Genomic DNA, 13191 nt, shown 5'->3' on the forward strand with positions numbered 1-13191 from the left:
GTGCTGGTGTTCCATTACAAGCACTAAAGGGAACAGATACTCATTTATGTGGAAATCATGCCATCTGTTAGAGATGAGCATGAATATTTGCATTTCATGTGTCAAAATATTAAGATAGTAGCTGAATAAGATTTTGTGGTGCCTTTTGTAAATATTCAACTGATAGCTTTATGCAATTGTCTTTAACTGAAGTTAGGGGAGAACTTTACAGTTGTCACAGGGAGTTGTAGGAAAATCTGATTTAGGAAGAGCATTGTTGGAAGGACCATGTTTGAATTGAGCACTAACTCTATCCTTTTTAATAAAAACAGGTAACAGTGACAGACAATGGTACTCCTGCAAAATCAACAGTTGCACGGGTAATTGTGAAGGTCTTAGATGAGAATGACAATAAGCCTCAATTCTTGCAAAAATTCTACAAAATTCAGCTTCCAGAGCGTGGTAAGCCAGAGCGAGAGAGAACTGCTAAGAGAGAGCCAATCTATCGAGTTATTGCTGCAGATAAAGATGAAGGCCCCAATGCAGAGATCTCCTACAGCATTGAAGATGGTGATGAACATGGCAAGTTCTTTATTGAACCAAAAACTGGAGTGGTTTCATCAAAGAAAGTTTCTGCAGCAAGGGACTATGATATCCTTTCAGTGAGTCAGTCTTGTATATCATGAATATGTAAAGTGTTCTTTTATCTGTTCATTTCTTATTCAGCAGCTGGCAGATGAGTGCAGTATCTGAAGGAAGAAAGCTTCAACAAATCCAGAAGCATTGTTTTGTGGGTTTCTTTGTTTTTTTGTTTTGGTTTGGTTTTTGGTAAAGGATGATTTCAGATGTTTGTATTGTTAATCAAGAAACTTCTGTTCTTTTCCAGAACTTGACAGGTAATGTATGTGATGAGGGAACATTAACAATCAGTTTGACTCACCTCCAGGAAGAAAGCAAAATAAAAGTGAATTTATGGTAACAGTTTGTGCTGCTATCAGGTGCTGCACACTTTTTCTCCATTTGCTGCCCAGATAATGAAGGGCAAGTGGCACTTTGAGAGACACTTAACCTTTTTGGATATATCTCACACAAGCAAATATGCTTGGAGCTTATTACTACTTTCTGTTTATGTGACATAATGATTTATGTGATCCTATGTGTCTGTTTCAGATTAAAGCTGTAGATAATGGTCGTCCACAAAAATCTTCAACTACACGGCTTCACATAGAATGGATTTCAAAGCCTGACCCGCCCACAAAGCCTATTTATTTTGAGGAGTCATTTTTTTCTTTTACGGTGATGGAAAGTGACCCAGTTGCTCACATGATTGGTGTAATAGCTGTTGAACCTCTTGGAACACAAGTTTGGTTTGACATAACGGGTAAGGATGCCTTAAGGGCCTTTATTATTAGAAACAAGTGCATGGAGTCTGAGATACTGGAGGGCTCATTGCAGCTTGGTTTTAATTGCTGTTCTAAGTAATGCAAGGGTTTGGAATTTTTTAGCTGCAGATGTGGATTTTCCCCCTTATTTTGTTGTAAATCAAAATGATTTAATTTTTATCAATGACACTCTATAAGATTAAAATTAGGTTGCAAAATATCTGTTGTGTTGCAGTTTTGAAAATGACTTATGAATATTGTGTCACTGAAAACTAATCAAATAATAATTTCATAGACTGTAGGATAGGAAAAGAAATAAAATGCTAGTTTTCTGCAAATCTGGATAGTACATTCAAAGAGAGATTGTACTGTTCATGTTGATTTTTTCTCCTAGGCTGCTTCTCAGTTTGCTGTCCCTTGATTCAGTATTAAAAGGAAAGCATGCAATGTTCCTAACCCCAGCAAACTTCTTCCTGTGCATATTCTTTCTATTATATTATATCATAACTTAGCTTCTACCATTGAAAGGGGAATTCTAACTGGTAATATGACATAATATGTTGATGTCATGGTGACAAAATGAATAGTACTTTTAAAGTTTAGATTTAGTCATTAGACCTCTGAGCACTAGTAATACACAGAGTGTTCACTGTATGGCTGGTAGTAAAACTAAGTTCTGTTGTGGGTTAAGTGCTTTGGAATCGAGGAGAATGGCATAGCCTTTTTTCAGGAGAGATGCTGAACTGAAGCAAACTGTCTCTGGTCTTGAGATAACCCTATCAAACTGACTTTTCCACCACATTCATAAGAGAGAGAGAAGGATCTTTTTCTCTTTGGTTACTACTGAAAATTTGAGCCATGATTATGATGTTAAGTTGTTCAGGAGAGCATATTTTTAATTATTTCTTAAAAGTTTAAGTGTTTTGAACGTCTGTTTTGCTGGTATGTATTTCCTAATAATGCCGAAAACAGCATTGGTTAAAAGTAAAGTTTCTCAAATAGACACATGTAGTTGGAATATATAAATGCCAAATACTTGAGGGTGTTCTCAAAAAATTTTCAAGCACATGAGAACATACGCAATTCGCCCCTGAAGTCATGCTTCATGTGTGAACAACCTGTGGTCATATTGATAATCATTGCTAATTCATTAAATATTTACATAGAATTTTTTAAATAATTCTTTTAAATGTGTTCTTGGGAGGAAGGGGGCAAAGTTCCTGTCCGAATAGCTCATAGTTGAATAAAAAATGTTTGCATTTAGACAAACCAAGGGCTTATGGATCTGTACAACTGTGTAGAGGTAGTAAAGAGTTCAGGATGCTTGCTTGCATTCTCATAGGCGAAAAACTCTCTGCATTAGAGGTATTGTGGGACTGAGGTGGCTCTTTCACTGTTCTCCCCAACACATACAAGCATATAGACGTGGGAGTAGAAAAGCAGAAAATATGAAAATAAGTGAGCAGGAAAGATGAGAAGGTTTTGTGTATCCAAATTAGGGTTATCCAGTCAACAGCAAACAGAAACATCTATAGACCAAAGAGCGTCCATTAAAGGAAGGGTTAAGAAAGTGACATTCCCAGAAAAAGGTGAGCAGTTCATGGGGGTGAGAGTAGATGGAAGAGGCCTCAGAGGTTTTGGGAGTTTCAGTTTAGTACAACAGTGATGTTTTCTGGTGTCTTTTATTAGCAAAATTTGTTAATTAGGTTGGGGATGTACTTTTCTATTGTTGTTCTTCGTGTGAGTCAACTGCTATGACCTCTGAACAGTGTGTACATCTGAATGGAATTCTGATGATAGCACTATTTTGATTTGCTCCTTCTAAGCATGCAGCACAATTTGGACATTTACATATTTTTTATTGTATGCTTAATGCAGAAAATAGATGATCTTTTCCTGCTCTTTTTAGAAAGACATATACAGAAAACTTCAAGGGGAAAGGGCAGAACTTGTCTGAGTGTTGCAAAATAAACCCTTTTATTTTGACTGTGTTTTCAGTAAAAGTGTACTGGAAAGTTTGATATGTGATTATGTTGTGAAGTTATCAGCTGCTCTTACAGGTGGTCACTTTACTGCCCTCTTTTACTGTTTCTAATAGCATGAATGAATTTGATTGACAGCTTTCCTTTGTGTTCTGTGCTTGCTTTCCATGCTTTCTTTCTTTTTGGCTGAGCCAGAAGACAAGCTTGCTAGTGAAGTATTTTACATCTTTCAGATGGCTTGTGACCTGAACTGTACAGCAGAAGGTATCTGCTGAGATCACATAATTTATTACCAGATTATGAGATCTGAAATGAAAGCGTACATTTATAAACTATTTATTTTATTAACCCTTCGGAAATCAAAGTGCTCACGGTTGCATTTGTGACAGGTTCGTTTTTGTTTTGTTTTGTCGTCATTACATTTATACAGCGTCAATTCTGAGCATCCAGTTTTGGCTTTGGCCAAAACTGTTGCTGTTACACGTTCAGTGTACCAGGTGCAGAAGTTTGGGTTGAGTTCTGCTTCAGTGGATCACCAGATATCACCACTACTACAAAAGTTCGGCAAGGCCTTTGTGATTTTCTTGATAAGGAAGGAAAAAAACTTGATTGGAGACCCCGTCTTTTTGTCAGGAAAACTGATTAAACAGACTCATACCCTTCCCTTAAAATGCAGATGACTTCATTGAGACATCTGAGAAAATGGTTTTGCCTGCCAATTATAAAAGGAAAAGCTAGACTCACTTTCTAAAGATGGCATATTGCACAAAGCCTATTAAAAAAGTAATGTACACCTGTTAAGAAAAGAAAAAGCTGCTGCCTTTTATGCTCTCCAGTTTCTATCTGAGTGATTCAGAAACTGCTACTGGGCCAGTAAGAGGAGCTGTCTTTCAGTTAAACTTGAAAAATTGCATAATGTTGGTCATTATCAAATATCTCAAATCCAGTGAAGAAGAATCCAGCCCATCTTTCCTAAACTGGTATGTTTGTCATACAGTGGAACCTTCTAAAGGTGAAATCCTTTTTACATGTCAATGGGGGCTCATTTCAGTATTTCCTGTTTTTTTCTTGGATTAAGTACAAATTTGCAATCTTTGAAACTTCACCCTCTCGCTTCTAGCCTTGGCTTTTTATAAAAGGCATTTTGTGATCTACAAAGCTTAGCATGTAAAAACTTGTTAAAGGAAAGAAAAAGGCACTCAGATGATATCTGAATGCTATCTGCTATCTTTGTAAAATATAATTAGAAAAACACGTGCACATAATTAGGAGAAATTGGTTTGCCATATTCCGCACTTGCTTGACCAAAATAAAAATTGATTCTTCCGTTTTAGGCAGTTCACTGAGAGGGCTAAAGCAGTTGTAGTTAAATGGCAGCATTTATTATTGCTAACAATATTTAGACCGAATGGACATTGTATTCTCAGGACAGTCTGCTCTGGGTGGCATGATGATGATGATCAATTAAATGTTTAAACGACTGAGTGTGGCTATTGATCTGCACAGTCATTTAACTACTGCTCAAAGAGTAATCTGAATGTTTCACAAGGGAAATTAAGATAATTTGCTTCAGAGAAGGAACTTGGCTATATTTAAACATTGGGCATTTAAACATTTAACACTTATCTGAATCCTGCCTATCTCAGTAGGTGTGAGATAGTGAATTCTTTAGATAGTCAACGTTGAGATGAGCACTCCTCAAAGGTACCGTTGCTTTTTCTACCTTATCTATAGCTGTATATGAATATAGTAATTTGTGCTCTGCTTCAAAAGACACAAATTTGACTTATGTCTGATTAAAAATTTTATTGTATTTCGATACAAAGTATCTTTTTCACTAATTAGCCCAATCTGCACAAAATTAACTGTCACATTTTATCCAGTAATTCTCAATTTCCTGCTATCTGGAATCATTAAATTCCTTTTTTAAAAAAAAAGGAGTTGAGAATCCTGCAAATAAGAATTTATCTGCAGACTTCCCATGAGCCAGACAAATCAGCTTTGTCCAAAACTACTCAGTTTTAAATATGTACAAGTAGCAGTATATCACACATTGCCAGGAAAAAAACCCAAAGTGTTTAAAATAAATGTATGTATCAGTCTATGTATATACAGTTTCACCTTCATTAAGCATCTGAAGACAGAACATGATCATACATGAAAATAATGAAACAATAATGCATTTTATTAATTTATCCCTCTCCCAATTTCCTGAACAAGGTGGCAACTATGACAGTCGCTTTGATGTGGACAAGGGCACTGGAACTATCATTGTCGCAAGGCCTCTTGATGCAGAACAGAAATCAAATTACAACTTGACAGTAGAGGCAACAGATGGAGCCAGATCTATCAGCACTCAGGTAATGGACTTTCTAATGAAGCATTTATAGAAGAAGGAATGTGTAGCTGGAGGGTGGGGAGAGTGTTGTGTTTTACCGTTTTTTTCATCCTGGACAATGAACATGGTTTATCTAAATTAGAGACTGTCTAAAATAGAAGTGGATTCTGATATTCATAGAGCCGTGTTGTTTGGTGGTTTAGGTGGAAGGTTGTATGTTACGCTGCTGTAGTTTCAACCAACAACTTTTAAGTTATATCCTGTTCCTACAGCTAACTAAATGAAAACAGAAACTAAGCTCTTGCATGCATAATCTTCTCTCAAGAAAAAGATTAATACTACTTATATGAGTTACTACTCCAGCTCCCCCAAAATCACTAATTTGATTACTGTACTTGAAATTTAGAGACAACCGTTGTAAAGTTTTGTGGTTACACTCCACCTGCAAGATGTGGATGACCAGTTGTACAGCATCCAAGTAATGTTTTGTGAAACTGAACTGCTCCTTCTGCATAGTATACATATAGAAACAAGGTTTAGATGATAACATCTCTTCGTATCTTCCTAAGTACTTTATTTTAGCTTTGGTGGAGGTAGAGATTGCTGCTTTTTGGAGATTGATTGGCAATCTCAGACAAACCATTTTTTTAAAATTACCTCTCTACTAGGGCTCTACGGTGGTGGCAATTCTTTGCAGTTGGACTACTAAGTTCACTTTAAGGTACAGAAGCCTTTTGTGGCACTACTGGAAATAACTCATAGTAAAGTAGGTTATAATGTCTATCCCTTCTGTTTTTCCCATCTAGTTTCTTTCCCCAGCCCAGAACCTGAATATATTTGAAAATAAAGTTTAGCTGAGGTTGCTGTGAATAGAGCCATGAACATAGAGGAGCTCCACTTTTCTTCCAAATAGAAGGGAAAGGATTTATTTACAAGTTAAAGACTGTTGGATTGGGGCAGTAATGTGTCTGTTACATATCTCTATCATTGACCTACCCCTCAGGAACTCAAAGAGCAATAAGTGGGTTGCTGCTGTCTTTTCTGTAAATAGAAATCTGTGTCACAAATGCAATTTCTTGTTGTTCACCTTCTATGCAGCACATATGTTTTTCTGTTATCTTTTCTAATGTCTTAAATGTTGTCTTCCTGCTTTTAGCCAGAGGAAAAGATGTTTCTTGTCAATGTTTAGATCTTAAACGCAATCTTTATTGAGCAGACTGCATATCTGGAGGCTCAATAGTTCAAATAGACTAAATTTGATAGGAGAAGATTGGAAGTTTAGCAGTTTCCTATGAGAACTGCCTTTTCCTTTAATGATGACAATTGTGAGTGATTCTAGACCATGAATCTTCAAACACAGCAACATGTTCCCCAGTAGGAACTTGCTGCTATCATAGCTATGGTGCCACTGCTTCTGGTGCTGATGAACACCATAAGAGGTTTGAAGAATCCTGCTGTAAATTTATTGCCTTGTAGTAAAAATATTGAGCAAATTCACTTCTGATTACAGAATGCTGGATAGAAGGCAAGAATTACTTTGGAAAAAAAAAGAGAAGATACACAAATCCAACTAAAAGATAATTCTTTTTGCCAGAAAAGTCAAAAAGACAGCAAGAGGCTTTCCACACACTCTTCCCTCTACCAAAAATGCAGTCAAAAATGCCACTATGCAATGTGTTGGAGTAGTCTGGGGACTACTAAAGGCTTACTATGTGGTCTAGATGACTGCAGGTGTTCTATCCAGTGCTGATGCTTATGTAGCTGAATTTATGCAGACATCCTGAGCTGTCACAGTTGAACCATAATCTGCTTTGTATTTTAGAACAAGCAAGGATTGGAAGGTCATAAAAGTAATTTAACCCTCACCCCTTCTCTTCCTCTGGGTTATGCGATTCAGTTCTTCTTGGAAATGCACAGTGTAACTTTTGTCCAATTTCTTTAAATTCATTTGTTATTTTAGCATTTTGTAAAGCTGAGTGAGCATTATGAAAACTTACCACAGCACTCTTCTCCAGAAGAACTGGAGTAGTAGTCTTAAATTTGTCATCTCTGTGAAGGCTTTTTCTATGACTTACTTTCATGTTTTTCCTTTCCTCTCTGTTAGAGTTGGCAGGATCAGAGATTGTGGTTTCTGTTACAAACAAGCACAAAGGCTTCCTTTGCATTGTCTTGCATTTGTCCTGCTTGTGGGATAAGCACAAGTTATGCTGTTGCTGCTGGAGTCTCACATTACTGTGGTGTACAGATTGACGAGTGCAGACTAGTTCAAACTCTGCAACTGTTGGTGCATGAACAGATTCCTGATTTTAACTGATTCTCTTATCTCCCCCATAACTCCTAGCCCACCCAAATGGACTAATCTGTTAGGATAACCCTCAGGGCTATCATTCAAAGGATGCATTTCAGATATGAACTGTTGATATGAAATCAAAGTTTAAGGTGTGATTTATGGCTGCCAGTGTGTAAATTCCCTTACTCATTGCTGAAATAATGGTGATTAAAGGTTGAGTGTTGATGTGCTGTTGGATTCTTCTAAGAGCTGATTAACAGTTAAAATGGAGTGACAGGCAAAAGAAGTTCTGAATTCTGAGTGCATACATGAGGAATGACAATATGCTGCACAGAGCTTTTAGCTTACAAAGTAATTACTGTAAACACTGGATATACAGTAAACAATTAACAGACCTTGATTAACAGCAGATTAAGTCATTTTACATTTAATTTGAAAATGACGTTTGCAAGAAGTTGAAGAGGGGCACAAGAAATGAAAATCCTATTGTGTAAAAGCAGTGTATTTTATCTGACTTTAAGCTGGAAGGCATTTGCTGGCCTCAGGCCATTAACATCTGTAGCGCATTTGACTCTTTCAGGACTTGAGTTAAATAGCTTTTGTGAAAAATCAGTAGTAGGCGGGGAGGCTATTAGAATTTTGCATGCATCTAAAATGCCAAATGCATGATGCAAAACAAGGACAAATTCCAGGCCTACAACACCTAGTGGTGTTAGAGACAACTAGTGTCACACTAGGAAGGAATGTCATTAAAAATAAAAAAATAATAAAAAATAAAAAAATTAAATCATTAAGAAACACAAATCAATGTACTTACGTACTGAAATAGAAAAGGTTATTCACAAGCTGTAAGTAACAATATATGAACTACTAAATTTGTTTGGGGAGAAAAAAAAAAGAAAGAAAAAAATCCTATTTCTAGCTATTGCCACTTGCAGTCATTGCTATGTCTATCAACTTTTTTTCACTGAAAGTAATACTTCAGATGGTTTAAAGCCAATTGGAACATTTTACCTATTGCTGTGCTATTGCAGAATATTTAATCTTGCTTTATGCAAAATTTATATGGATATTATACTTTGGGAATGAAGTATAGAATATTCTTCATTTATTAAAAATGCATTTTTGCTTGCAATCACCATTCTGCTCCACAGAGACATTTTAGAACTGGAATGCAGTTATATTATCTCTGGATAATACAACTTTTTGTTTATAAATTTATTATAAACATGTCAGTGTAACTATAGTGTAATTATGGGAGAGGGGTAGAATTTAAAGTCTATATGGAATCAGTAAATAAAAAATATTAAAACGATCCAAAGGAACATTGTGTTTAAATAATGCTAACTGAGTATGTTTTGTCAATGGCACGTATCTCCTCTGCAAATTATTAGTAATAAATGCATTTCTATGCAGATTTCGGTTTCACCTGCCAAATTATTAATAGATTTGATGTCCTTCCTCAAAGTAATCCTGGGCTGCTTTGTTCTCTGTATGACCAGTGTGCATTGCTCTCAGTGAGAACTGCGAGCAGAGGGGCAGCTGTGCAACACAGCCCTTGTATATCCTTGCAAAATGAGTGAAGTTTCTTTAGTTCCAGAGCATTTTATTTCAACGATCACATTATGGTCTGTTAATTTCTATTTTTTTCTATACTGTGCATCTTAAATGAGCAACACTTTCTAAAGAGATAATATTAGCATATTTCATTTGAATCTAGTCTTATAATTTCATTGAGAAATGTCCCATAGGTGCTTTTATTATACATGTTACTATAGAATAATACAAGTTATTAATGTGTTTTGTTCTCAGGCACACTAAACCATATTTTCCTGTGTGGGTCTTTAAAATTGCACTTCCAGTTATTACTTCAATTGCTTTTCATTTAATTTGAAGTCCTTAAGAGTTTACATGAAAATTTTGTCCTTTTATATTTAAAAGGAAACTGCACATCTAGTACCTGTCACTTAGCCTCAGTAAAAATTCCTGACTTGAAAGTAGGGTTTCCTTAGTAATTTATTCAGTAGTTTAGACTGGAAGGAGCCACTGGAGTTCATGTAGTTAAAACTCCTGCTCAAAGCAGAGCAAGCTGTAAAGTTGATCAAGTTGTTCAGGAACTCATCAGATTCTAAGTGCCTGAGATGACAGGGTGTAAGACCCTAGGCTCCAAGCTACAAGCTCGCTAAAGGGCTTATGCTTTAAAAATATACAGGACTTCACAAAATTTTATCAGAAGAGCCTTCAGCTCTTTTAAAACCATAAGAGAGAGTGGAAAGGAGAAAAGCTGCACGTTTTCTTGGGAGATACTTTTACTGGTAAACTTTTAGTAAATAAGGGAACTTGGCGAATGTTGGAAGGGCAACATTCGACCAAATTGAAGCATTCAACAAAGCATTGATTTAGCACATGCTAACCCATACAACTTAGCAAAATCCAACCCATCTGGTCTCAAGCTACCCAAAAGAAAGGAGATTAAGAGAAGAAGTGAAGAAAGAGAGAGGAAAAGAGGAAATTATAGCTACCACCCCTAGATCCAGCATGCAACCACCTACTGGAGTCCAGAAAGATGGCAGGGTCAACAAACATGGAGAGCACATGTTGCTTTTATTTGCTTTGGCCCCCCAGGGCCACACCTGCAACCCCTGGGAGGGACTTCTGGTGTGCCAGCCAATTTGGGACTGGGTCAGGGGCTCCAAGGTGTGGTGTGGGGCAGTGCTCCCAGGCTGCTTTTGACTGACAGTGCCCCACAGTTGCCCAGGGAGACTCACAGAGGGTGGGGTATGGGACAGGACTTTACCTCACCTGGGTGAAATTCGACCTGTCCCTTGCTCTCCACACACACACACCACTGAATTGGTCGGAACCAATAATTAATATAATAATCCAGTGTCTCACACAGGGCACACCACTTCTTCTTTGGACTTGCTTTTATATTGGTGTTTAACAACTCTGCTTGAAAAATTTTTTCTTATGTCTAATTGTAGTTTCTCTCATTGGAGCATGCGAGTGTCACCTCCTGTCCTTTCACTATATATCTCTGAGAAGAGTCTTGTTCTCTTTCCTGCAGCCTTTCCTTTACACAGTGAACTGAGAGCTTTTCGATCCCCGTGATTTTAATGGCCTTTCAGTGGATTAGTTTCATTTTGTCACGATCTCTCTTGAATTGCAGGGCCTAAAGCTCGAGTGGATCTACATTCCCACCAGTGAGTGTCAAATAGAAGGGGGTACTTTCTTTTCCCCTATCTGCTGCTTGCCTTATTAAAGCACTCTGGCGTGCAGTTAGACAAGTTACCCAAACGTTGCCCATCAGTTCACGTTATGCTTGTCCACTGGAATCTGTGCAGTAACATTAGTGGGTGAGAAATCAATCGTACAGTAGATTAAACACCTTTCACTTGAATCTAAGGGTTTGGGTATATTTAAAATTATTGCATTTATATAACAAATTGCATATTTCTAGTTGTGTTTACCACTGTGGAGAAAAACTGCATGCCTCAACAAGTAATTTGACAACTAATAGAATACCTGAGCAAACCATTTGTAGTGACTGAGTCATGTTTATTCCTTAGCAAAAATATTTTTGTTAATCATTCATATTTAATAGTGCTGTACATTTTGAGGAGCTGTCTCCTTATCTGTTCAGTCCAACAGTACCTTTTTGGAGGATGTCTCCTTATGTGTCATTTTAACTGCTTCACTAGCTAATACTAGAGAGAGTTGATGCTAAATCATGATGTTATGATCAACAGATCACTTTGCAGTTAAGCTATTTCATTGGATATGTGGTTAGTCCTGCAGGTACTAATGTTGGTTTCACAGTCACTACATTCCTGGCATTTAATTAGTACTTTCCATGGTTTTTGTGGTGCTCCATTCTAGAAATGCTGTTTTACTGTATTCATTTTGTGTAGTACCAGCAGCACAGGTGGGCATGTCTTCAGAGCAGAAGATTGATCTGTCACAGTTGCTCTGGAGTTACATACCCTCTCACCTCCAATTTTGACCTAAGTTTCTCTATTTCCTAATCTGGGGGTGGAAATAGACATGAATTTAAATAGAAATTTTAATTTAAATTCATAAATTTGATACTTGCTGTTTTTCTGAGTCTGAACTTAATCTCTTGGGGGTAGTAGTTTAATAAAAAAATTTCTGTGAGCTCATTTTGAAAACATAATATCCATTAATGAAGTGTTGTAATTGTACGTGGCCTTTAAACCTTTTATTTATAAAAAAATACTTTTATGGTTTGATTTGTATTGAGTGTTGAGTTTTTCTGCTGGTTTGTTTGTTTTTAATTTCTTGGTCATCTTCATTTGGTGTCATTTTTCATTTTCCTGAGCCACCAGTGTTCAGTGAGCAGGTGCTTTTCCTCAAATTGTTTGTAAGTGACTGTATTGGACCCTTCTGTCTTACTTCTTCCAAGAGGCATTAAAATGTATTTTATTTATACAAAACTTCAAAATAAACCAACAACTGTGCTTGTGTTGCTTTATTGCTCCTCTCTAATCATGACAATATAAAAAGATCACGTTTTAAAGATAGTATTCATTCTTGCTTTTCATTTTCCAGTTGAATTTGGTAGTAAATGTATTTAAAAACTTGTCCTAATATGCATCCTGGGTCACCTACCATTATTTTTTTTTCCCCACTGAAAGTCAATATCTATTCCAGCTCTTTGTTTCCTTTCTTTAATTGATTTCTATTCCATGACAAAACCAAACTCCTTAGTCTCCATAGCAACATCTTGCAAGGGATTTTATCACTCTGCCAAATGATTTGTTTTTTTCATACTTCTTCAGTTTTCTGAGAAATCTAGTAGATTGTGGGAGGCATTATTTTCCTGTGCGGTGATAGTCTGTATTTATCCTAACAGGCTGCTTAAAACACTGAAAAACTACCTATGTTTATGAACATTTCCCTAAGTGTACTATTTTGTGGATTATGCATAGTAACCTTACACTACATCTACTAAAAAGCTTTTAAAGGCTGTGGACACACGTACATGTGCATGCATGCCCCCTTCTCCACCCTGACTGGTGGTCTGGAGGTGGATCCCTGTATTATTAACAGCAAGTCTCACATTAGGAGTATTATCACCTCTCTCTCTTTCAAACAGAACATGAGGGTGATTTCCATCTTGTCTTGGTGACTTGTTTCTATTTAGTAGCTTATTTATTTTATTTCATGCAGTGTCATGCACCCTATTGTTCTTGATGAATA

At 36.7% G+C, this 13191-nt stretch overlaps 1 protein-coding gene across 9 annotated transcripts in view; it reads left to right on the forward strand.

The window, feature by feature from the left end:
- FAT1 (FAT atypical cadherin 1) overlaps positions 1 to 13191 on the forward strand; it is a 107645-nt gene that overhangs the window by 57054 nt on the left and 37400 nt on the right. For 6 of the 9 annotated variants that reach the window (XR_003533171.1, XM_027676540.1, XM_027676541.1 and 3 more), the window contains exons 5-8: positions 312 to 641; positions 1150 to 1360; positions 3539 to 3607; positions 5564 to 5703. Coding sequence is in view for 8 of the 9 variants with exons in the window: in XM_027676540.1 (XP_027532341.1) it covers positions 312 to 641; positions 1150 to 1360; positions 3539 to 3607; positions 5564 to 5703 (750 nt within the window). In the remaining variant the exon portion in view is untranslated. The remainder of the gene's footprint in view (positions 1 to 311; positions 642 to 1149; positions 1361 to 3538; positions 3608 to 5563; positions 5704 to 13191) is intronic. The other 3 variants (XM_027676539.1, XM_027676543.1, XM_027676544.1) reach the window with 1 other exon arrangement.

This window comes from Neopelma chrysocephalum, unplaced genomic scaffold (assembly GCF_003984885.1).
Source record: "Neopelma chrysocephalum unplaced genomic scaffold, ASM398488v2 Primary Assembly neopelma1_42, whole genome shotgun sequence".
Taxonomy (NCBI): Eukaryota; Metazoa; Chordata; class Aves; order Passeriformes; family Pipridae; genus Neopelma; species Neopelma chrysocephalum.